The sequence below is a fragment of the Astyanax mexicanus genome, chromosome 4 (assembly GCF_023375975.1).
Source record: "Astyanax mexicanus isolate ESR-SI-001 chromosome 4, AstMex3_surface, whole genome shotgun sequence".
NCBI classification, from domain to species: Eukaryota; Metazoa; Chordata; class Actinopteri; order Characiformes; family Acestrorhamphidae; genus Astyanax; species Astyanax mexicanus.
Window position 1 is genome coordinate 32,967,445 of NC_064411.1, and position 24,158 is coordinate 32,991,602.

General features: G+C 36.4%; 1 protein-coding gene across 1 annotated transcript in view; it reads left to right on the forward strand.

The window, feature by feature from the left end:
• Window positions 1-14,274, forward strand: part of LOC103036681 (macrophage mannose receptor 1) — a 130,195-nt gene extending 115,921 nt beyond the window's left edge. The window contains exons 5-6 of the mRNA XM_049478425.1: window positions 12,552-12,890; window positions 13,045-14,274. Of these exons, the coding sequence (XP_049334382.1) occupies window positions 12,552-12,890; window positions 13,045-13,397 (692 nt within the window). The 3' untranslated portion in view covers window positions 13,398-14,274. The remainder of the gene's footprint in view (window positions 1-12,551; window positions 12,891-13,044) is intronic.
• The last annotated feature ends 9,884 nt before the right edge of the window (window positions 14,275-24,158 follow it).

Sequence of the window (24,158 nt, forward strand, 5' to 3'; positions counted from 1 at the left end):
ACCGGACAAAAGACTGTACAGGGAGCTGAGACTGGACAGGGGACACAGACTGGACGAAAGATCGTTAATAATTGTGAGTGTATATGTATTAGTATAAATATATAATAATACTGGATGCTGGTGATCTTTGGGACCTTAGGCAGCACTGCATTAAAAAGGCATGATTCTGTCTGTGTTCAGGAACACTACCAGAAATCATTACCTGTGAACACAGTAAGTAAGTGCAATCTACAAATACAGTATTAGGAAGGATGCTCAAAAATAACAGTTCAAGCTGAGAACTTGTTTGACTGGTTCTCCAGTCTCCAACCATGGAAACAGATGCAGCAGCCCTACGTCAGAGTGTTTCTGTGTTTATTAGAACATTTGTTTATCAGCTCCTGCCCACAAAGGGTCTAACCTTACACTGACGTTTTTATGATGAGCGTCATCCTTGTGTTTTAAACCTTTCCACCTCATTCAGCAACGAGAACTTCAGCAGGTAAGATCTTTCTCACTACATGATCTCAACGGGGCTGGATTCCTCAAAACATCTCAGCACAAAGATGATTCTTAGAGAGTAGAACGAGCATCACACGGTACACTCTCTCTACTATCTCTCAGGATGATCCTGATGCTGAGATGCTTTTGAAAAACTTGGTCCTGATCTGTTGTTGTTGTTTTTTTTACATTATTTGATAGTGTTGAATTATGTAGCTGTGTATAAATTGGATTACATTTTATACCTCAGAACTGGTGGGAGTTTTTGGGGTTGTCATGGCTACCGTCCCATTCCTCCTTCTCCTTCTCTTCCTCCTCCTCCCAGGTAAATATATATTCATCTATAGGGTTTTTAATTATAATTTAAAACAAGGAACATAGGAGATATTTAATATATTTCCTACTTAAAAATTCAGCTGGTTTCAGAAGGTTTAAGCTGTTTTTTTGATGTTCATGTGTTTAATCAGCTTTTTACCAGCATATTGTATGTTGCATTTAATTCTGGTCATCTATTAATCAGGTTGACCAGTGTGGCCTTGCTGGTTATGCTGGTCAAACAGTGAGTTCATGCTGGTCAAGCTTGGTTATACTGGTTATTTAGCTTGTTCAGGTTAAGAAATGACAAAAGGTTTATCTTTAAGATGGGAAATGTAATTATGCAATTCTAGAACAACATATACATTTAAAAAAAACAACAACAGTAACAATGAGATATAAAATCATATATAATGTAAAGATAAAGATAGAATATTTAAAATATGCGAATAAAACTAAAGCAGAGATGTCAAATAAGACATAAGATAAAATATATACAGTAATAATATAACTAAGAACTGAAATTGAACATATATATAATATAATAAAATATATACACTAAATTGACAGAATATAGAAAGAAGAATATAACAGTGTGCAAAGTAGAAATGAGTAGTTACTGTAAAAAAAAGTGCCAAATGTGAGATAATAAATGTGCAGCAGAATGCTGTACAACAAGTATAATAATTGTATTGATAATTTTAATATTTAGTTAAAAAAATTCTTCATAAATTATATATCTAATATGTATCTAGTTGTAAATAAATTCCACATATTTTTCCCTGGATATGTAAGGTTAGACTTTCTGTCATTAGGTGATTAAAGTGTTTATAAAAGTTTGCTTTAGAGTTTAATCTTCAGTTTATCTGTTTTTAATAAGTTTCATATTTAACAAGTCAGTTATTCTGTTACTGTCAAGCAGCATCAGATTGAATATTAATGCTGGTAAAATTCAGATACAAGAACTAAAACAGCAGAATGTAAATCAGCGCCCCCTGGTGGATCAGAGGGAGCATAAACTGATTCATTTTTCATGTGACTGAATATCTTCAATATTAAATATGAGTTAATAAACTCCAGTAGACAGCGCTCTCACTACTGACTAATTATTTTAAATATTAATCAATTGGTTTATTTTATTTTTAGGAAAAAAAGATAAATGTAATGTACAGTAGCTGAGCAATAGGAACAAGCTAAACTGGTTCCCACCCAACAATATGTTATCCCAGGTGATCGCTGTGACCTTACCTAGTAGTTGTTAAGGTGTTGCTAGGTGGTTGCTATCCCATGTGGTTGCTAAGGTGTTCCAACGTTGCTAAGTGGTTGTTAGATTGTTTCTATGCTGTTGCTATGGTATTTTAAGAAAGTTAAATTCCAAGATGGTTGCTACAATGTGTTGCTAAGTTGTTCCTAGCTGATTGCTATTGTGTTGCTAGGTGTTTGCTAAGGTGTTTCTTTGTTGATAAGTGGTTGCTATCTGGTTTCTATGCTGTTGCTAAGCTGCTGCTATGGTATCCAAGTGGTTGCTATGTAGTTGCTAGCTAAGTTATTCTTAGCTGTTTATATTGTGTTGCTAGGTGACTGCTATCCCATGTGGGTGATACGATGTTCCTATGTTGCTAAGTGGTTGCTATCTACTTTTTTATGCTGTTGTTATGATATCCAAGACAGTTCCTGTGATGCTAAGTGGTTGCTAGTTACTAGGGTATGCAATGTGGTTGCTTTAATGTTGCTAAGTTGTTACTAGCTGGTTTCAATTGTGTTGTTAGGTGGTTGCAAAGGTGTTGCTAGCTGGTTGCTAAGGAGTTGCTAGGTGGCTGCTATCCCATATGGGTGATACGATGTTCCTATGTTGCTAAGTGGTTGCTAGTTACTAGGGTATGCAATGTGGTTGCTTTAATGTTGCTAAGTTGTTACTAGCTGGTTTCAATTGTGTTGTTAGGTGGTTGCAAAGGTGTTGCTAGCTGGTTGCTAAGGAGTTGCTAGGTGGCTGCTATCCCATATGGGTGATACGATGTTCCTATGTTGCTAAGTGGTTGCTAGTTAGTTACTAGGGTATGCAATGTGGTTGCTATAATGTTGCTAAGTTGTTACTAGCTAGTTTCAATTGTGTTGTTAGGTGGTTGCAAAGGTGTTGCTAGCTGGTTGCTAAGGAGTTGCTAGGTGGTTGCTATCCCATAGGTGTTGCTAGCTGGTTTCTATGCTGTTGCTAATCTGTTGCTATGGTATCCAAGACAGTTGCTGTGGTGTTACTGAGTGGTTGCTAGGCTATGCAAGGTGATTGCTACAATGTTGCTAAGGTGTTCCTAACTCATTGCTATTGTTTTGCTGGATGGATGCTAAGGTGTTCCTATGTTGCTAAGTGGTTTCTAGCTGGTTTCTCTGCTGTTGCTGTGGTATACAAGATGGTTGCTATGGTGTCACAGAGAGCTTGCTAAGGTATGCAATATGGTTGTTACTATATTGCTATGTTGTTTCTAGCTGGTTGCTATTGTGTTGTTAGGTGGTTGATGTGGTATCCAATATGGTGTTTTTATGATAATAAGTGATTACTATCTGGTTTCTATGCTGTTGCTAGGCTGCTGCTATGGTATCCAAGATGGGGTGCTACTGAGTGGTTGCTAGGTAGTTGCTATGCTGCTAAGTGGATTCTAGCTGGTTTCTCGGCTGTTGCTGTGGTATTAAAGACTGTTGTTGTGGTGTCTCAGAGAGGTTGCTAGGGTATGCAAGATGGTTGCTACAATATTGCTATGTTGTTTCTAGCTGGTTGCTATTGTGTTGTTAGGTGGTTGCTGTGGTATCCAATATGGTTGCTATTTATGTTGCTAAGTGGTTTCAAGCTGTTGCATGCATGTTACTCCATGCTAATTGGTTCATTGCTAAGCTGTTGTTAGATGGTTGCTATGGAAACTGTATGTTTGACAAATTTTGAAAGATTACTGAGTGTTTCCAGTCGTGTTTCAAGTGCTTTCTAGGTGTTGTTGAAAATGCTTGTGAGTGAATGGGAGGAACGAGGGATGAAAAAACAGCAAATAGTTGAGTTCATTGATTTGCAACAATAAATATTTATTAGTCCATTTTTAATGAGCTGTAAAATGTTTGTGTGTAAAGATTTAGACACATCTACTCGTGTTTATTTGTGTTCTGCTTCATTAACTACAGAACTTTTCTCCACAGTCTTTTCTCCTGCAGAACAAAGTCCTCTCAGAACTTTTCATCTCATTGTGAAGAACCCAGTATTCAGTAATCAGTCTGAAGCTCGAGCAGCTTGTAGAGAGAACTACACTGATCTGGTCACTGTGTGCAGTGAAGAAGAGAACACTGCACTGATTAATCTGATCAACAGTACAGTCTGGATTGGTCTTCAGCGCAGTCAGTTCAGTTCTAAATGGTCTAATGGTGATGAAGTTACATTCAGTGCTCTGACTGGAAGCTGTGGGCCAAAGCCCCGCTGTGCTGCTATGAAGACTGATGCATCATGGGAAAGTCCTCTGTGTACAGAGAGAAGAAACTTCATGTGTTATAAACAAGGTAAATACTGTTTATTAACGATTGAGCTTCAGATGTTAAAGGTCATCATTCTTGTTACTGTTTTTACATAACCATTTACCACAATTGCTTTATACCTTATTATTAAATAATCTTTTTCTGATACTGTTTTATATGGCGAATGCATGTAAATGATCTCTGTTCTTATTGGCTTCTCTGTATTTATGAAGCTACTGAGACACTATGTGTGAGTTCAGTGAGGGCAGAACTAAACTAAACGTACTTTAATGTTTGTATTCTGTATATTATAACTGTATGGTGTAACACTTTCAGCTTAAAATCCATGTATAAACTTGAGATGTAAAGTAATATAGTAAATCTAATTCCCTACTGTACTTAAGTACTAAAAGGCTGTATCTGTATCTACTGGTGTATTATTTTTACTCGTACTTTCACTTTTTCTTCATTACATATTTTCCATGACTTTAATACTTTCACTATGATACATTGTTTATTTGCTGCATCGTTACTAATTCTAAAAATGTTTGGAATCATTCCAAACCCACATTATCACTGCAGTATCAGAGCGGTAGATACTCTGCACTGACACCGGGTTTGATGAAGCTCCTCATCACTGAATGAATCAAGAGATCAATCTGATCTTATAAGAAGACCTCGCTGCTCCCGTTCTGCCTTTAGCACTGAGAACTTTCTTCTGCTTTCTGTAATAAATACAGAACACAGTAATGTACTTCTACTTTCGGTACTTTAGTACTATATTTTACAAATAAACTACTTAAGCAATACTTAAATACAAAAAATGTTGATACTTTAGTTATATACTTCCACTTAAGTGTAGAGCGTAAAGAACACTTTAACTTCTACTTAACTCACTTTTTATGATAACACTGCAAAAATCCATCAGGAAACTAGATAAAATGTATTTAAATTAAGACAAAAATGCTTAAATTAAGCAAAAAAATCTGCCAATGGGGTAAGCAACATTTTCTTATAAAGTATTCTTAAAATCAAGACTCAAATCAAGCAAAAATATTTCATTGTCTAGCTTAAATTTCTACACTTGTATCAGAATAACTTGACTGGTGACCTTTTGTGTTTATTTTGAGATCAAATTACTTAAAATAAGATGACAATTCTAAGTAAGACTGAATACGATAATTATTCCTAAAATATGTAAAACAATCTTACATTTACAATGCTTAGTAAGACTAAACATTCTTATCAGAGCAAGAAATAAGATTTATTGCTTTGAAACTAGATTATTACCCTTGCTAAGATTTCATTTTTTGCAGTGAAAGCACTTTTAATCAAGTCTGATAGGACCTTATACAGGTCTGATAATCAGATTAACTACAGCAGTTCTCTGTGAATGATCATGATTAATCTAATCAGGATCAATCACCTTAAAATGTGTGTGTGCTAAAATGTCACTAGCCATGTAAAAATGTTGAATTACAGGAGAATGTTGTGTCCAAACTTAGTAAAATGATTAATTTGCAAAACAAAAAAAAGTGTTTAATTTTTTTGATTATTGGCGAGCATTAACACATTAATGTTGACTGCACTTATTTTAATTCCTAAGCCTGACATTACTGCTAATAAAAGCACCACACATACAAAGAATGGTGGTGACCAAAATCTCAAAGAGTTTCTGCAGAAAAGAGGTAAATGTGTTCAATCTTTCTCCTCCACAGATCAGACTGACCTCACCTTCAGCTATCACCTGATCACTGAGAATAAGAACTGGTATGAAGCTCAGAGTTACTGCAGGAAGAACTACACTGATCTGGTCAGCATCAGAGATCAGGAGCAGAATGAAGCAGTGAAGATAGCAGGGATGAAGAGCAGTGATTTCTTCTGGATTGGTCTGCTGCATGATGACCTGGAGTGGACTGATGGAGGAAGATCTGCTTACAGAAACTGGGCACTGGAACTGAACACTAGTTACCCTCGATCATCAACATCATCAAACTGTACACAGCTGAATGTGAACGGGAAATGGCAAAATGCGCCATGCAGTAATCCTGTGGCTGCTGTTCTGTGCTACAACAGTAAGTCCTGACTTCACTCTCTATAACTCTCTCAGCAGTGTTCAGTATCATCTATATAAAACACTGTATATAAATCAGAGTGTCTCTGCTCTCACTCTAAAACATGCTCTGTACTCTCTCTATCAGCATCTGTTAATGTCGGTGATGACCAAATGACCAGGATGAGCAGCACTCTGAACTACTGTAAGAAAGGTAACAGGATTGACTTTTATTGAATAGTAACTATTAAAGAACAACATCAACTTAATAAGCAATTTTAATCTATTACAATTAATTTCTTTTTATATAACCAACCAGGGTATCCTTAAAAATTATTCTTAAAAATGTCTTAAATTCCCAAAAGACCTTAAAAATACCACCGACAGTGAATACAATTTTATTTTTGTGCACTGTTTAGTTAGATTACCCCAGTTTTGTACTGTACCCCGTTTTCACTGTACAAAACTGCTAATTTATGTTTGTTTGAAATAGTGGTTTGTCAGAAAATACAGGAATCTCAAGCTCACTGTAAAATCTCATTAATGGCGCTTTGTCATTTTCTTATTGTGAAAGCATTTGTAATTGTTACAGTTGTGGTAGGTGTTGGATACAATTGCAGAACAGATGGGAAGGATTCATTTTAATTCTATATGTTTATAATAAACATATTTATGTGCATATATAGTAATTAATTTTATTGTTTACTTATAACAATATGGTCTGTTATTTATTTTACACTTCTATTAATAGTTTTGAAATAGTGATAGTGAATACCTCAGATAAGGTTTGAAAAAAAAAAGAAAAGCCACATAATGGCGTGTAGAAACAAAATACAGCTTTCAGCTTCAAATAACCCAAACTAAAACACAACAAATTTGATGATTTTCCTGTGATGTTTTATCTTCTTACCTTTTTCTTTGATTTCTTTGCTCTTTCTCTTCTCTTCTACACACTGTTACCAGTCACCTCTCTACAAAGGTGTGACAGCAAAGTTTCATTTGACTAGTAATAGCAAACTTCAAACTTAGATTCAAGCTGAATCGATTCACAGTGTTTTAACACTGTTTTGAATTCTGTATTAAAACAAAAAGCCACATGACTGCACATAAACAGATTTTGTTATGGCACACAGTTTCGAAAAACATTTAGCATATTTTTGGTAATAATAAAGTAAAAGCAGCTGATCTGAGATTATAATTTTTTGTGCCCAAATGTTTCTATATGAGAGTTTAAAAATGTGATCTCTGATCTCAGAACTGTTTGTTGTGAACATGACCAAAGACAACACTGTCACATTTTAAAAGAGACGCAATGCACTGAAATGATTTCTGTTGTAATTAATATTTGTAACAAACAATATTAATAGTATTTACTGCTCATATTATTATTAGGGTTCAAGCACCGAAGGTGCGTAGAACCCTATTGTTTTTGTTAAGATTTTTCTTCTTCTTATTATTATTATTCTTTTTCCTCTGAAAAAGCAGTTGTGCAGCCTAAACTGTAAGTCGTAGAGAAATTAAACTTGATAGGTAGATGTGGGATCAGTGCATCGCGGCGGACAACAAAAATGGCACCGATTGGTCAAGTGGTGGCGCTATCAACAAGGAAAATCATTTTTCACATTTTTCTCAATAACTCAAAAACCATAAGACCTACATTCAAAATTCTTTTTTTGATGGATTCCTTGGGTCAATACCAACAACATTCCAATTTGGACCATGCACTTCCGTCTATACAGATTTTTTGCTAATTTGCATAATATGCAAAACATACTTTTGCAAACTAGTCCTAGGAATTTTGACCAATCCTGACATCTTTGGTATCAAAATACTCAGGAGAGCATGGCCTTCAATATTCATCAAAAAATGTTGAAATTTGTAAACAATATGGCCGCCATATGCAAATTAGTCCTTCTGGATATATGCCCCATTCACTCCAACAGTTAAATTTGGAACACTGTTTCTCAGCAACCGTGCAACCTAGAAAGCTGAAACATTGCATGCAGAATCTATTATACAACCTATAAAGGATGTTCAAAGGGCAACTAAATCAATCTTCACTAGATTTACATGTGAATTTAAGCACTGATCATATTGAAAGGCCTCTGCTCAACATTAATAACAGGTGAAAATCTTTTGATAATTTCTAAATGTGACAGGGCATCTCCAATCATATTAGACCTTCTTACACATCACCATTCTGTGCTCTAGTAGGCACAATTGTTCCAGTTGGTGCTTGAACCCGCAGATTGCCGCTTGCGGTTATATTAGCAATTATTTTCGCTTCCATTACTTTTCATTATTCTTTTTCTCCTGAAAAAACATATCTGCAGCCTAGACCGTAAGGCCAAGAGACATGAAACTTGGTAGGTAGATGTAGGATCAGTGCATCTCGGAGGACAACAAAAATGGCACCGATTGGTCAAGTGGTGGCGCTATAAACAAGGAAACTTTTTTCACATTTTGCTCAATAACTCACAAACCATAAGACCTACATTCAAAATTCTTTTTTGATGGATTCCTTGGGTCAATACCTACAACTTTCCAATTTGGACCATGCACTTCCGCCCCGATAGATTTTTTTCTAATTTGCATAATATGCAAAACATACTTTTGCGAACTAGTCCTAGGAATTTTGACTAATCCTGGCATGTTTGGTATCAAAATACTCAGGAGAGCATGGCCTTCAATATTCATCAAAAATGTTGAAATTTGTAAACAATATGGCCGCCATATGCAAATTAGTCCTTCCGGATATATGCCCCATTCACTTCAATTGTTAAATTTGGAACACTGTTTCTCAGCAACCGTGCAACCTAGAAAGCTGAAACTTTGCATGCAGAATCTCTCATACAGCCTCTAAAGGATGTTCAAAGGGCAACTTCTTCAATCAAAATGGCTGAACGACATCAGCCAATCAGCATTCAGCAGGCTTTTTGGCAGGCTGTATGTTGCCCAATCAGGATGAAACTTGGCTGTTATGTTCAGGTGGAGACACTGTAGTGACCTGCAAAGTGGTGAAACAATTCGGCCACTGGGGGCGCTGTTCCGAAAAAAAATAGTATATGTCAATCATAATGTAATATTTTGACATCTAATTGGTTTTGCCATATTAAGTGCAGTGCCTCTGACATATTTGTAAATACAGTTATGTTTAAAAAGTGGTTTGTTTATTTATAATTGCTAATTGTTTTACAATAGCTATATTTAAACTAGTCTCCGGATATTTGGCCTATCACCTCCATTTTGGTCTTGTTGCACACTGTAGAGTCTGTAGGTAAATAGACATCAAAAACAATTGTGAAACTGTCACTTACAATAGTGTCCAGGCATCAAGTAATCAGCGCGTCCTTGCAATTTCCAACCTAAATTGCTGTAACTCTGCAGTATTTGCTTTAATCTCACAATGTTAAAGACCTCTGTACAATATCACTCTGATGAAGCGCCATTTAATACAGAACTAGATTTAGAATAACTTTGTAATTACATGTCATATCAGAACATTCACTCCTTTGTGCCTCTGCTCAACATTAGTAACAGGTGAAAGACTTTTGATCATTTTAAATGTGACAGAGTGTCTCCAATTGTGTTAAGACCTTCTTACACATCACCATCCTATGCTCTAGTAGGCACCATTGTGCCAGTTGGTGCTTGATGAAGCGCCATTTAATTCAGAACTAGAGTTAGAATAACTTTGTAATTACATGTCATGTCAGATGATGCACTCCTTTGGTCAAACATTTCAGCTTGTTTTGCAAAGGTTAAAAGGTCAATCTGAACACCACTTTGTGAAAATTCTGGTTGAAGCCACCTCATCAATACCAATCATCTCTAAATGTGACAGGGCATCTCCAATCATATTAGCCCTTTTTACACATCACCATTCTGTGCTCTAGTAGGCACCATTGTGCCAGTTGATGCTTGAACCCGATGACTGCCGCTTGCGGCTATATTTATTATTATTATTATTATTATTATTATTATTATTATTATTATTATTATTATTATTATTATTATTATTTGTCAAACCATTGACATTTGTGAAATAAAAGGACTTCAAAAACACTAAATTCTGCTGGATCAGATCTTCGGGATCATTTTGAACTTAAGTTACGATCCTAATTACTCACCACATATCACTATGGTAGATGATGATTTGAAGGACTCACAAGATCTAATCTTTTTATATATCAAATGGTCAATTTGATTCGATCTCCCAAAAACCCCACTTTTGTCATCAGTAGGTTTGACTGGAGTTTATATAGGGTGCTGCACAGGTGCAGCTGGTTGATAATGATCACCGCCAGGAATTATGGGACTTGGCGTTTTGAGCTCCAACTGTACCATTTTTTTCCCTTATGTCTATCAGCTCCCCCTGCTGGCAGTGCAGAACTGCTCATCACACAAATAGTATTAAAATGTCATTTTACCTGCAGATCCCCTGTGTAACACTTTAATTTCTGTTCCGCTTCATTAACTACAGAACGTTTCTCCACAGTCTTTTCTGCTGCAGAACAAAACAATTCATCCACAACTTTCCATCTCATAGAGAAGAACCTGACTCAGTCTGAAGCTCGAGCAGCTTGTAGAGAGAACTACACTGATCTGGTCACTGTGTATAATGATGAAGACATCACTGCACTGATCAGACTGACTGGTATCGGCTCTGCATGGACTGGTCTGTACAGGAATCAGTCCAGTGTAAAATGGTCTAATGGTGATAACGTTACATTCAGAAATCAGGAGACTGGAGACTGTGGCTCATTGCCCTGCTGTTCTACTATGAAGGCTGATGGTCCATGGGACAAAATTCAGTGTACAGAGACAAGAAACTTCATGTGTTATAAACAAGGTAAATACTGACTATTAATTATTTAGACTTAGGCTGTTTGAGATGAATTGTTAGCTTGCTTCAGCTACAGAACACACATTATCAAATTACTGTGCCTTTAAGAGTCTTGTCGTTTTGTTTACCTGAAGATTTTTTTATGATTTTAAATTTGTATCATATTTCTAAGATTTCCAGCAACACTGAAATCGTATTTTCACAGCTTAATCAGTTTTTTTTTCCTGACATGCATTCGTCCATCCTCTCATGCTCAGCTGCTCGAAAGGGAGGATTATTATGGAAAATATCTTAATTCTTGAATTACATTTAAACATAGAATATTTTATTACATAACTTGTTGACTATATGAATATGCATAAATAACAGCTTGTTTGTACATTTATTTAAAAATTGTGTGTTCCAAAAAATTATATTTTTAAAAATTATATAAAAAATTATAAATATTGACAAGTTTCATTAAAAAAGTGTAATTTCACAAAATGGCTGCAATTGAACATCAAACCACAGAATAAAATATCTGTTATTGTGGTGCTTGGAATACTGTATAATTGATTAAAAACAAATATTGCTAAATTGATCGTTTAAAAGGTTTTTCTATTTGAAGTAATGTTTAATTTTTAACCATAAAATTGGTATTTGATAAAATCGTGGTTTATGGTGACCTTGTTTTTTTGAAGATTTTACCAGGACAGGATGGACAGCTTAAGCTTTACCTAAGCTAAGCATAATAATGATAATTATTATTATTTTATTAATATTATTAATTGCTGAACATGCAGCAGCAAGTGTCCTTTAGTCCTTTAAAAATAAGACATTGAGAAGGTTGTTAAAGGATGTTAACAGCTGGTTTCTTAAAGGGGTGGGGTTATCCCAGGATGACAGCAGGGACAAGAAATACTCGGAGACGTTTAAGTAGCTTGATATTTTAGGAAAATAGTAAAACATTAGAAATGTATTAAAAAACATCTTGGTAGAATATACTTGGTAGAATAAACTTGGTAGAATATACATATATTTCAAAATTGTGTTGATTATGACTTAAAATAATTAATAAACCTGGCAAAAAATACCCCCACATCAAAGACAATAGTATAAATTGTATACAAAGTACTTTTTAATAAAGGTCAAAAATCCTATATATTTGTAATAATGAATTAATGTGTTAATTCAGAGTAAATCTTGAAAAAGTAATTATTACAGTTTGTGTGAAATTTTACACAACAGTCTCGTTGTGTTGATATTAACACTTACATTCAACACAACATTTAGATCATAAACTCCATCTACATGATATTAAATACTTATTTTGGTTCATGATAAGAGGTGTTTAATTGATGATCACAGTAATTTTATTCTTACCCTTTACAGATCAGACTGACCTTACCTTCAGTTATCATCTGATCACTGATCAGTTTCTGACCTGGTATGAAGCTCAGAGTTACTGCAGGAAGAACTACACTGATCTGGTCAGCATCAGAGATCAGGAGCAGAATGAAGCAGTGAAGATAGCAGGGATGAACAGCAGTGATTTCTTCTGGATTGGTCTGCTGCGTGATGACTGGCAGTGGGCTGATGGAGGAAGATCTGCTTACAGAAACTGGTGGGATGATCACCCTAAATCTTCTCCAGCAGACTGTGTGAAACTGGTATCAGGAAAAATGTATTCAGTGCCGTGCAGTAATACTGGATCTGCTCTGTGCTACAGCAGTAAGTCCTGACTTCTTCTATTGATCTGTTTCCTCTATTGATCTGTTTCTTCTATTGATCTGTTTCTTCTATTGATCTGTTTCTTCTATTGATCTGTTTCTTCTATTTCAGTCTAAAACATGCTTTTCTGTTTGTGCTCATGTGTCTCTATCAGTGCACATCCATGTTAGTGATGACACCATGAGCTGGGAGAACGCTCTGGACTACTGTAAGAAAGATAACAGGGATGGACTTCTGCGCATCGAGTCTGATCTGGAGCAGGAACAGCTGGAGTCTGAGCTCAGGAGGAGGGGTGTCTCTGGGCCGATGTGGGTGGGGCTTGGACAGAAGCGAATCACTGAGCTGCTGAAGTTAGACTGTAGACTGTCTTTGGGTCCCTGGACCAAGTGGTCTGGAGAGCGCCCACCACCTTCCAGCTGTGGTGCCCCGAACCCTGTGGAGAAATCATGCAGTGTGAAGACGAGCGTCTCTAAACTCAGAGCCGTCTGTCGACTTAAACAAACTTAACAGTTTAGTGTTTCTCTGACTCTTCGATTTCTTTCAGGAAGAGCTTCATCATTATAAACGCTCATCCGAATCAAGCAGTCGAGCAGATAAACACTAAAATGTGCAGAAATTCTTCATTTATACACTGTGTTTCAAAATGTTATGCAAGTGATATTTCACTCCGATTTTAACTAAATGGTCAATGTAAATAACAGTAAATATAATTTTAATTCATGACCCGTTAAGTTTAATCCAATTTTATTAAACAAACCTCCGCCCCCTCCTTGCTGATGTCGCGGCCTTGTTGGGACGTGGTGGCCATCCATCATCTGGACCATCCAGGGTTACACGGCATTTATCAGTAAACAAGACTGTTTGGAAATTAGTCTTTATGTATGTCTGGACCCACTGCAACCGTTTCTGCTTGTGAGCTCTGGTTAGGGGCGGCAGAATAGTAGATTTATACACAACTGCATCGCAAGACTCCAGAGGCACCAGCAGCTTCAAATACCTGTTTGCTGGTTTGTAACGGCATTTTAGCAGCTGCTGTCTTAATCAGATTAATTTATCTATCAGAAACCTTCCTCATTTTGCCTTTATCTGCACAAACTGAGTTTTTTTTATTACTATCATTGGGAGGTTTGCTTAATAAAATTGGATTGATACTTAACGGACCATGACTTATAAAATAATAAATAATACTGACTGTCACTTGCTACACACTTCAGTTACTGTATATATATATTTTTTTACAATGCTTGAGCTTTTCTTTACCATAAGGTTTTGGTATAAAGGGTGATTTTTATCAAGTAATATTTCTACTGCATTTCTACATATTTTATTTGAGAGGAAATCTTGTAATGTGTTGCTGTGTAATTTCTAAACATTGAACATTTACTACCAATAAAAAGAAACAAAATGTTTTTTTGTTTTTATTAATGTATTGTGTAAAATGTGTAGCACTGTTGTTTTCTAAGATTTTACATTAGATTAAATTATTTAACAGTAATTGAAAAAAATCAGCTATCAGTTAATCAGTAGCTGATAAACTGTATTATTAAAACAGTACAGACAATCTTAAGTCTCCCCCTGGTGGTAGAAATATGAAATTTAGATCATTTACAAACGTCCCATTAACATTGCACAACGGACCTTAACAGATTATAAACGTCACACATCACACACATCCCTTACAGCGGTTCTAGGTTTAAAGCTTCACTTTTTACTATTTCACAGCCATTACAACTCATAGCTTCTATGAGACTTGCAAAAGTATTCAGCCTCTCCATATCAATACCTAGTACTGCCAACTTACACTGTAATTACATCTGCAGTACAAGTCTTTTGGGATGTAGCTCTACCAGCTTTGTGCATCTAGAGACTCAGATATTTGAACACTCCTTTTTACAAAACAGCTCAAGATCAGCCAGGTTGGATGGAGAGCGTCTCTGAACAGCAATTTTCATGTTTTGCCACAGAAGCTGAGTGGGATTTAGGTCAGGACTTTGACTGATCCATTCTAACACATTAATATTCTTTGATTTAAATCATTCCACTGTAGCTCTGGCTATATGTTTAGGGTCATTGTCTTGCTGGAAGGTGAATCCTCTTCCCAGTCTCAAGTATTCTGCAGCCTTCAACAGGTTTTCTTTCAGGATTGACCTGTATTAACTTTTCCACCACACATACCGCTTTGCATTTAGGCCAAAAAAAAAAAACTTTTTCCATTTTTGGATGGAGGATTGAACAGTGCTTCTTGGGATGCTTAAAAATTTCAACTGTGTCACTTGTCGCTCTGCCACTTTGGTACACATTACTTCACATTACCAGGCTGAAGTGATTCAAATCTGATTTTTTTGCTCAGTGAGGCTAAAATCTGATTTTTTTATGGCTATGTGAATTTTCATATGTGGTCCTAAATCCAATACTTGCATGTCGCTGCAACAAATTGCGCCCTGCCATAGGAAGTGTGTGTGCTAAACTAGTTTTAGTGCAGTAAGCAAATTGCACTAGTGAGAAAATCATTGCCAATCAATTAGTTGAAACAAACAGAAGACCAAGGAATTACTTAAATTAATTAAATAAAAAAAATAAATAATAAACAATTTAATAAACAGTTCAGACAGCAAATTACACACAGTACTCCTCTAAAAGAGTGTTTGTCTGTTCTGCTCTTTTCTCTTGCCTTCTGTTTTTGTTTGTTGTTAGTTAGCACTAGCGCTAGCTAAGTGTTACCTCAGACATTTAGCTAGGTTAGCTAACAATTTCTCAGTGTTAGAAATGTGCAGTTAGCTACATATGTTTTTTTTTAAACAAATTGACTACACTTTATAAATATATACCATAAAAGTACAGCTTACCCAATCTGATCTTTTTCTTAACGCTTTCTGGGTGAACTTTTCCCTTTTCCCCCCTCAGTTTGTGCTTTCAGCTAAATTAGCAGCTAAATTATTCCTGCACTGTAACTGTAACTGTTTAATTCATTTATAAGTTTGTAATTAGAAATAATTACTAAATTACATATGATTACTTTAACACTACTGTTATATTTAGGGGAAAGTAGGGTGTTTTGTGTCAGTGGGGAAACTGTGCCACCCTGTGTCTGGAGAAGAAAATTGTTATGTGACCACACACACACAAGAGTCAGCCATTTTACTCATCCTGCAAAAAAGAGAGCCTCGCTGCATGAGAGGTACGTTTTTAGCCTTTCAAAGTAACATTTCTACGATCAAGTTTTTTGGTTGTTGTGTCTAAACAGTTCTAGAAAAGTTTGAAAACATGTTACAAGTTCTAATGCTTTGGTAGTGAAGAGTAACTGTTTATTATACTTTGGGTGTATTGACAAATATCTTTCAATTATGATTACTTATCTTAGTATCTATAATTACATAATCATTGTGTGAAACCTTGTATTTTATATGCATTAACCAATACTCACATTATATTTGATCATTTTTACTCACAGTGTATTTTACACGCATTTATATAGAAGATTAACCAATAATCACAATATATTCTTTACATATATAGTAAAACATTGTTTGATCAGGCATGTGACTAACACAGACCTTATTATGACAAATTAACCCACATGATACATAAGGCGTTTACTAACACATAGGATCTATTATATGGCGGACTAACCACGCGCTACTAACACATTAACATATAACATATGGAATCCATTGTGTGACGTGTGTAGCTCATGCTTGAAGCATTTCGTTCACTGCATGTCTCTGACTAACGGCCATCAATCATCAGCTGGTGCACTCTGTACGAACTGAATTGATACAAAGGAGACTTCGGGACGAACAGTGCGGCCTTTCTCTCTCTGTGCATGCAAAGTCCTTCACCTACCAAAGCGGGAGGAGGACACGCGCACATAGGGAGGGCGGCACTGTCTAATTACTGAAACAATGTCACACTGTCTGACTGGACCCAGTCAATTCTTGAAACAATACCACACTGTCCGGCTGGATACAGTCAAGGCCAAACAATAGTGGTCCGGTCAGACCTGTGAAACTTGAACACTAACACGTGAAAATATGCATACTAACATGAGATGATTTTAGCAACGCCTCATCAGCAGGTTTCACGTCATTTGGGTTATAAACATGGAGTCAGATCAGAGTGGGGTCAGAACTTATGCTGAGACAGCTAATAATTGGTTTTGTATGTTCTCCTGGATCCAGTACTTTGTAATAAATACTTGGTTTGCTTTCAACTTCACTCCACCTGTCTGACTCTCTCTATCAAACGAACACGCAGGGGAGTTGTACCCCGGACGAGAGGTGGGTGTTGACCCACCTTTCATTTTCTTTTCTACAACAATTTGGTGACCCCGACCTCTGAACCAGTCTGACAGAGGACAGCATCCGGCACTGATCCACTCACGGCCGAACTTAACAAAACAGGTAAGCAGAGCCGGTTTAATCAAATTCTGCATATTGGCTATTTCAAATTTGAGTGGAGCGGCGGTCGGGCTGCAGTCCGGAGGGAGCAGTAAGCATACCAATGTATTTTACTCGTCATTTGTATATATGTGAGTAGAGACAAGGGTCTCCTCAGGAGTAGAGACAAGGGTCTCCTCTGGTTTTAAGAATTGGAAGCTGGCGTGTCCCCCCGGCTTCTGACGAGATGTTCGGATAACGGCTAGGTGTAAGCCTCACCTCGAGATTGATCCGCTCGTGAACAGGTTCAGAAAATAACAAAAATAAATAAAAAACAAATAAAATAAAATAACATAAAAAAAAATAAAAAATATAAAAATAAAAATAATAATAAACATAAACAGAATAGAAGCAGACGCTGTTCCTGCTCTAGACATTTGGTAAAATTAGTAGGCGCTGTACCTACTATGTAGTACTAAGACAGAGTGCGTGAAACAGAAGTGTGTGCGTATGTGTTGGAGTGTGTGTGAAACTGTGTGAGAGCGGGGCTCCTGTGAGCGGTGTGATTGGTTGAGTGTACGAAGTTGTGAGTGAAAACAAAATAGGAATGGATGAGTCCCACTGCAGGGGAGGAGTCCAAGGTGAAGTAGGTGGAGTTGGTCCAGCCTATTGATTTTAGACTGAGAGGTTGGTTTTTTTTGTGAATTGACGCTTGTGGGACATCATAGAAAATAGAACATAAGTTCAGTAGGGAAATAGAGTAATACACAGTGAACATGGGGGACAGAGGTGAACAGGGGGAAAAGGCTTTTGTATGGGTAGATACATATATATATATATATAAGAAAATATAAGGATATAAAAAACCTAACTATACAAGGTAAGGATCTATCTGTAAACGGAGCGGTGCAGTAGATATTACTAATGGTCATAAATAATTAAATTATTAACAGAGTAAAGTGCGATGACATCGATTACGAAAGTGACTGATGTGACATTGAAATATAATATAATATAATATAATATAATATAATATAATATATGCATACGTTATAAGACAGTTCTAAAATGAAAATGTGAAAATGTGAATACCCAATCATGAGTACAGTATACTTTAATGTAAGCAAGGTTGGGGAAGTGTTAATATTAATAATTAAGTTGTTGAATAATGGTGTGTGACTGGATAGATAATTAGAGAATTTAGAGAATTTAATAAAGGGATTATGGGGTTGGTTAGCAAAACAAATAAAAAAGAAAAGGGGGAGTCAGAATTGAGGAAAATAATTAGCTTAATTTTGGGGGCCCTAACCTAACAGGGACATATGTCTAACTCTATATTCTATAAGCAAATCTAATAATGGAAATAATGAATGTGTGTGGCTGTGTCGGAATCGTTTCCTATTGCAGAAATACTAAGCAATTTGGATTGCCCATTTTTGCAGTGCTTTGTAAAAACTGAGCAGTACATTTTTCCCCATATAGTTCACTATTAATTACATTATATTATAATAATATTGTACAGAAGATGTATGCTAGAAATTCCAAAATATACTATGCCATGCAGTACTGCTGTGTCAGATGTCCTCAGAGCAGGACAAATAAACATGGTTTCTTGTTTGATTGTTAAATAATCAGTTCAATAAATAGAAAATGCTGCATGGTGAATAGTGAATGAGTTAATGAGTGAGCCATTCCAAACACAGCTTTTTCTATCAGGTGATTTAGTCAATGATCTTACTATTCATTTCTTATTCAGACTGATCTCAGTTCAGTCCTAGCTGAATGAGACTTATATAAGACGGATGTAATATCTAATTTCTCTATGTTCTCAGGTATCTCAGTCTATGCTGACATTTTGATCCTCTTAAGAGGGATAGTTGATTTCAGACACCAGTGAGGAAAGACCTTACTGATTTGAAAAGGAAACTCAGTATTGGATGTAATACAAGCATTAGGGAATTGGGTCTTTCTCATTTTAAATAAGGGGACATCAAATGTGTTTAAAAATGCAGCTCTCTGTTTTGCTTTACGGTATTAAATTAGACTAGAAAGAGATCTGGAAAACAGCATAAATTTAGTTTTCATGCTTATACAATGCCACCTATAAAACAAATGCATAATTTTCTGGCTGTAGCATGAACAAAATCAGCTAAGCAATATAAAATTGTTTCATCTGCACAATGGTAAAGTTTGCAATCTGAGAAGCAGAGCCAGCAATATAATTTATGTATATATTAAATAAAACTGGACCAAATTTAACCTTGTGGTACATCTGTGAGATACAGATGCCAAATCTGAATAATTATTCATTGACATGCACTCTTTTGGGTCTATTCCAGAGCAGTGGCATCAAAAGTAAATAATTTAAGATAAATTCAGTGGAAGAGAAAAGGTGATACTGATGGTAATAAAGAAAATCTGTATACAATAATAACAAATAATAAACCATGGGTACTTGGTGCCTTGCACGGGCTTTCACGGTCAACACCAGAGTGTGAGTTTATGACAGTATGACATACCTGGGTTTGTGCTCCCTAACTGTACCCTGCAGGAACACTACAGCTCTGAATGTAGATTAAACAGTGCTGCTACGCTGTGTGTGGTTCAGTGGGATAGGCTGGTTAGCCAAAGACGGGTAAGATCCCAACGTATTACACAGGGACAACCTAAGGCAGGCATAGTCTCGATCTGACCACCACATGCATTTTAACAGAACACGGAGAAAACATCGTGGAAGGGAAGCGCAGCCCAGGGGGGAGTGAGTGGATGAATGACGTGATGGGGTGTGTGTCAGTGGAGGCCTGGCAGGGGTAGACCAGCCCAATGGACAGTCAGAGGGTGAAGCAATTTTGCGTTAAGTTCTCTGAAACAGAAATTCTGTTTCAGAAAAAGGGGGAGATGTAAATAGATGATCATTATTACCACCATTATTTGCCCAATAATTATTTTATACTTTTTATCTTTTTTAAACTATTACCTTTTTCATCCCTCACCACTATTACTAAAATTTCTTTGACCAATCATTGTTTTATGGATATAGAGCATTTTTTTTTTTATCTTTTTAAAGTTTGGTTTTAAAACAACCACTATGCAGATGAGCAATTACTTTCAGCAATATTGTAAAAGTTTTAGCTTTTAAGACACACTCAATCCTAACTTTAAAAATATGAAATGTAGACACTTTAGAATTCACAAAATTAAACTTTCACTATTCAACATGTAAGCCATTTTTGAACAAGAAAAACAATGTGGGGGGCTTGATAAATTGTTTAAGGAAATAGATGTATAGTTGATAATAGTTGGTAATTGTGAAGTCTGCTGTGCATTGCATATGCATAAATACATATTGAACATATTGATCAGTAAATGTAAAGCATTGTTCGGATTTATTTGCTATAATAACAAGAACAAAGCAAAGCATAAAATTGTTTATTGATATTGCTAATATTATTATCTGTAATGGAAAGATTGATACAGAGAAAAATAATCACTTTCCACTATCCCAATTCTTAAAGCACTTAATAAAATCAACTAAAACTAGAAATCAAGGCTTTATAAAAATCTTGGGAACTGAATAAAGTCAGAAACATAATTTCTTAGTAAAATAGCACGCCGCAGAAAACAAAGTGGCAGGTAAAGTAATATAGCCACAAGCGGGGATTCTAAAGTCCAAGCAAAAGTAACCCAAGAAAGCCCAGTACATCAATATGGAACCATTCCTGAGACAGAAGCCACATTATGTGTAGTTTGTTTGAGTTTAAAACTTTGGGCCCTGATATTGTATAAATCAGTGTGGAGATGAATGGGAGAATAGAGCAGCTGATCATTAAAACTTTGCATGGAGCAATAATAATAAACATTATTCAGATATATTTCCAAATGTTTGTTCCTTATTTGTTATCTATATAGTGTTATCAATACAATATAAGAAGATATGCAGGAAGCATTGAGTGGGAGTGAAAATATGTTATGTACAATGATGCTGCAGAGTTGAGGTGCTGATCTTTAACTTTGGTAGGGTCTTTGAGAGTGGAAGTAGAAGTGTTTGAGTTTGTGTGTGTGCATGCATGAGAAATAGTGTGTGTCTGGTGGTAAACTTGGTCGTGCAAATTGGAAGTGTTTGTAAGATCTAATTTGGATATAAGAGATTAGTTAGAGCAACAGGGAAGCAGTTACACTAAAAGGGAGAGGGATGTGAACAAAAGGAAGCTAAAAGCCAGTAATTAATGGTGCTGACAATTAAATGGTGTAATTTAAAATTTAAAATTACTAAATGTTACGGATTGAACGCACATTTGACAGTAAAGATCATGATTGAGTATAACTGAAAATCAGGACAACTGAAGAAGGTAAGAAAACAAAAATTGGGCTGAAATCTGTGCACAGACAAAATTTAAATATGAAATAATTAACTTCCAAGGGGAAATTAGAGCTCAAGTTAAGTGTGATAAATGTATTTTGACCATGTATTTTAACTTGCAGGAAGGAGACACGGAGGACGCATTAAAAGACTTCCAAAATGAATAGAGAACCTTAAACATGATTATAACGAATACAAAAGTCTCGTTTCAGATCTGTTTACACAGGGGGAGAAGGAGAACGTGGTGCAAAGGTGAACCAGTCCAGACACAGAGTGAGGGTTCCTCCGCCATTACGCACGAAAGGGGAACGAGCATGGCTGGATTGAGCCTTTCCAGGTGACTGAGAGAACAACGTGCGCGGATCAGCTGATGGGCGAGGGTTCTACAGCTGTGCAGCAACAGAGATCGCTCACAGAGCAAGCAGGAGGAGACAAGACAGCAGCAGCTGAAAAGTCTGACCCTGCAGCAGGAAGGAGGGGCAGCAGAGCCCCCGCAGCACGGGCCTGGTTTGGCCACAGCAGAGAAAAGAGTTTCTCAGAGCGCAGCAGCAGCAGCACACAGCCTGGCTGTGACCAAGGAGAGAGGAAGTGAGGGAGTGACTCATTCAGCAACGTTTCGATTGCGTCAAAGTACACTACATACAGAGACTCTTAAACACATCTCATTAAAGAACACACATAGTCTTATCACACACCAACTCATACTTTTCATTCACTGATATTGCAGACATCAAGAGCCAGAATAAAGCTCTTCGTACGTGGGGCTGAGGTAGTCTACCTTCAGAACCCTGAAGCAAGAAGAAAGAAGAAAAGAACAACACGCATTGTAACTTTAACATTTACACATATAAGGTTATAAACTGTGATTTGCTAAATTAGGGGGGGGGGGAACACATTATTTTTTCTTTACAGGTTGTCCTGGACATTGTTTTCCTTTACAGGTTGCCTTGGACTCTTGAAAAAACTGAATTGTAAAAAATATATATATATATATACACTCTGTAACCTTAACACTTACACATATAGGGCTATAGATAACAAGTTTACTAAATAGTGGAACACTTAGAGGGAAAACACATTTATGGTTTAATAATGGCTTGGTACGGAAAAAGGGGGTGGGACAGGTCAAAGTACGGACACTATAACGAACCAGCACTCCCTCCAGTTATTCCAATATGGCTCCAGGTAATAATAACCATTACTCTAATGGTATAATGATAATAAAGACTGTAAACCACCATGTATTTTACCTATACTGGAGTGTGAGGAAGAGCAGGAGGAAATGCTGTAAACCAACCAGTCTTGGGGATGACTTTAAGGCAATGATGTCACTTCCTCCTTTGATAGGGTTCGAATTATTGGCCGCCTGGGGGCAGAGGGGTCGTGGGAGAATTTTTCCTGTCAAAATTGGTTGGAAGGCTGCCGGACAGGTTTTCGCTCCCACCATTAGTAAAATGTTCACACATATGTTTATCAAGTGTTGAACATATGTAAATACATATTTGGAGGAATTACGATGTGTTGACGTATCTGGTTGATACGTCAAAAGCGGGAATTGAAGAGTAACTGTTTATTATACTTTGGGTGTATTGACAAATATCTTTCAGTATCTATAATTACATAATCATTGTGTGAAACATTGTATTTTATGCATTTTATGCATTAACCAATACTCACATTGTATTTGATCATTTCTATTACTCACAGTGTATTTTACACGCAATTATATAGAAGATTAACCAATAATCACAATATATTCTTTACATATATAGTAAAACATTGTTTGATCAGGCATGTGACTAACACAGATTCTATCACATGATACATAAGGCGTTTACTAACACATAGGGTCTATTGTATGGCGGTCTAACCACGCGCCACTAACACATTAACATATAACATATGAGAACTATTGTGAGACTTATGTAGCTCATGCTTGAAGCATTTCGTTCACTGCATGACCCTAACTAACGGTCATCAACTCGACTGGTACACTCGGTACGAGACTACATTTCTACAGAGGAGGCTTTTAGATCAAAGCGGCCTTAAAATAGCGATTTCTTTGCATGGGTAACGCTATGTCCCCATCAATAGCATTGTAAGTCTGTTAGGAGCTCTGTAAAAATCACTATTTTGAAATGCTGGAGGCAATAGGTGGGCTATTTAACAAAAGTTTGTACTTGTTATCACTACACCACAAGACAATTTCACATCGGATTTCCACTTCCAAGTAGACAGTCGTGTAATTTGCAAGGATATACACATATCTATGTATTGTATGTAATGTGTTAAACTGAAAGTCATCTCAGATTCAAAATAACATTAGACAACAATGTTCAATCACTTTATCCCAGCCAAATTATTCAATGTAGTGTAATTGTGCTGTTTCTGGTAACATGAAGGGCATTAGAGTAAACAATAAAGTCATACCTGAGGCGGTTCAGGACTCAAAATCCACCCCATCCCTGTAAAACGGCCAAGCTGTGACAAAGACGCCAGGGCCCATTCCTTGTCATCCTGTGTGACAGGTCT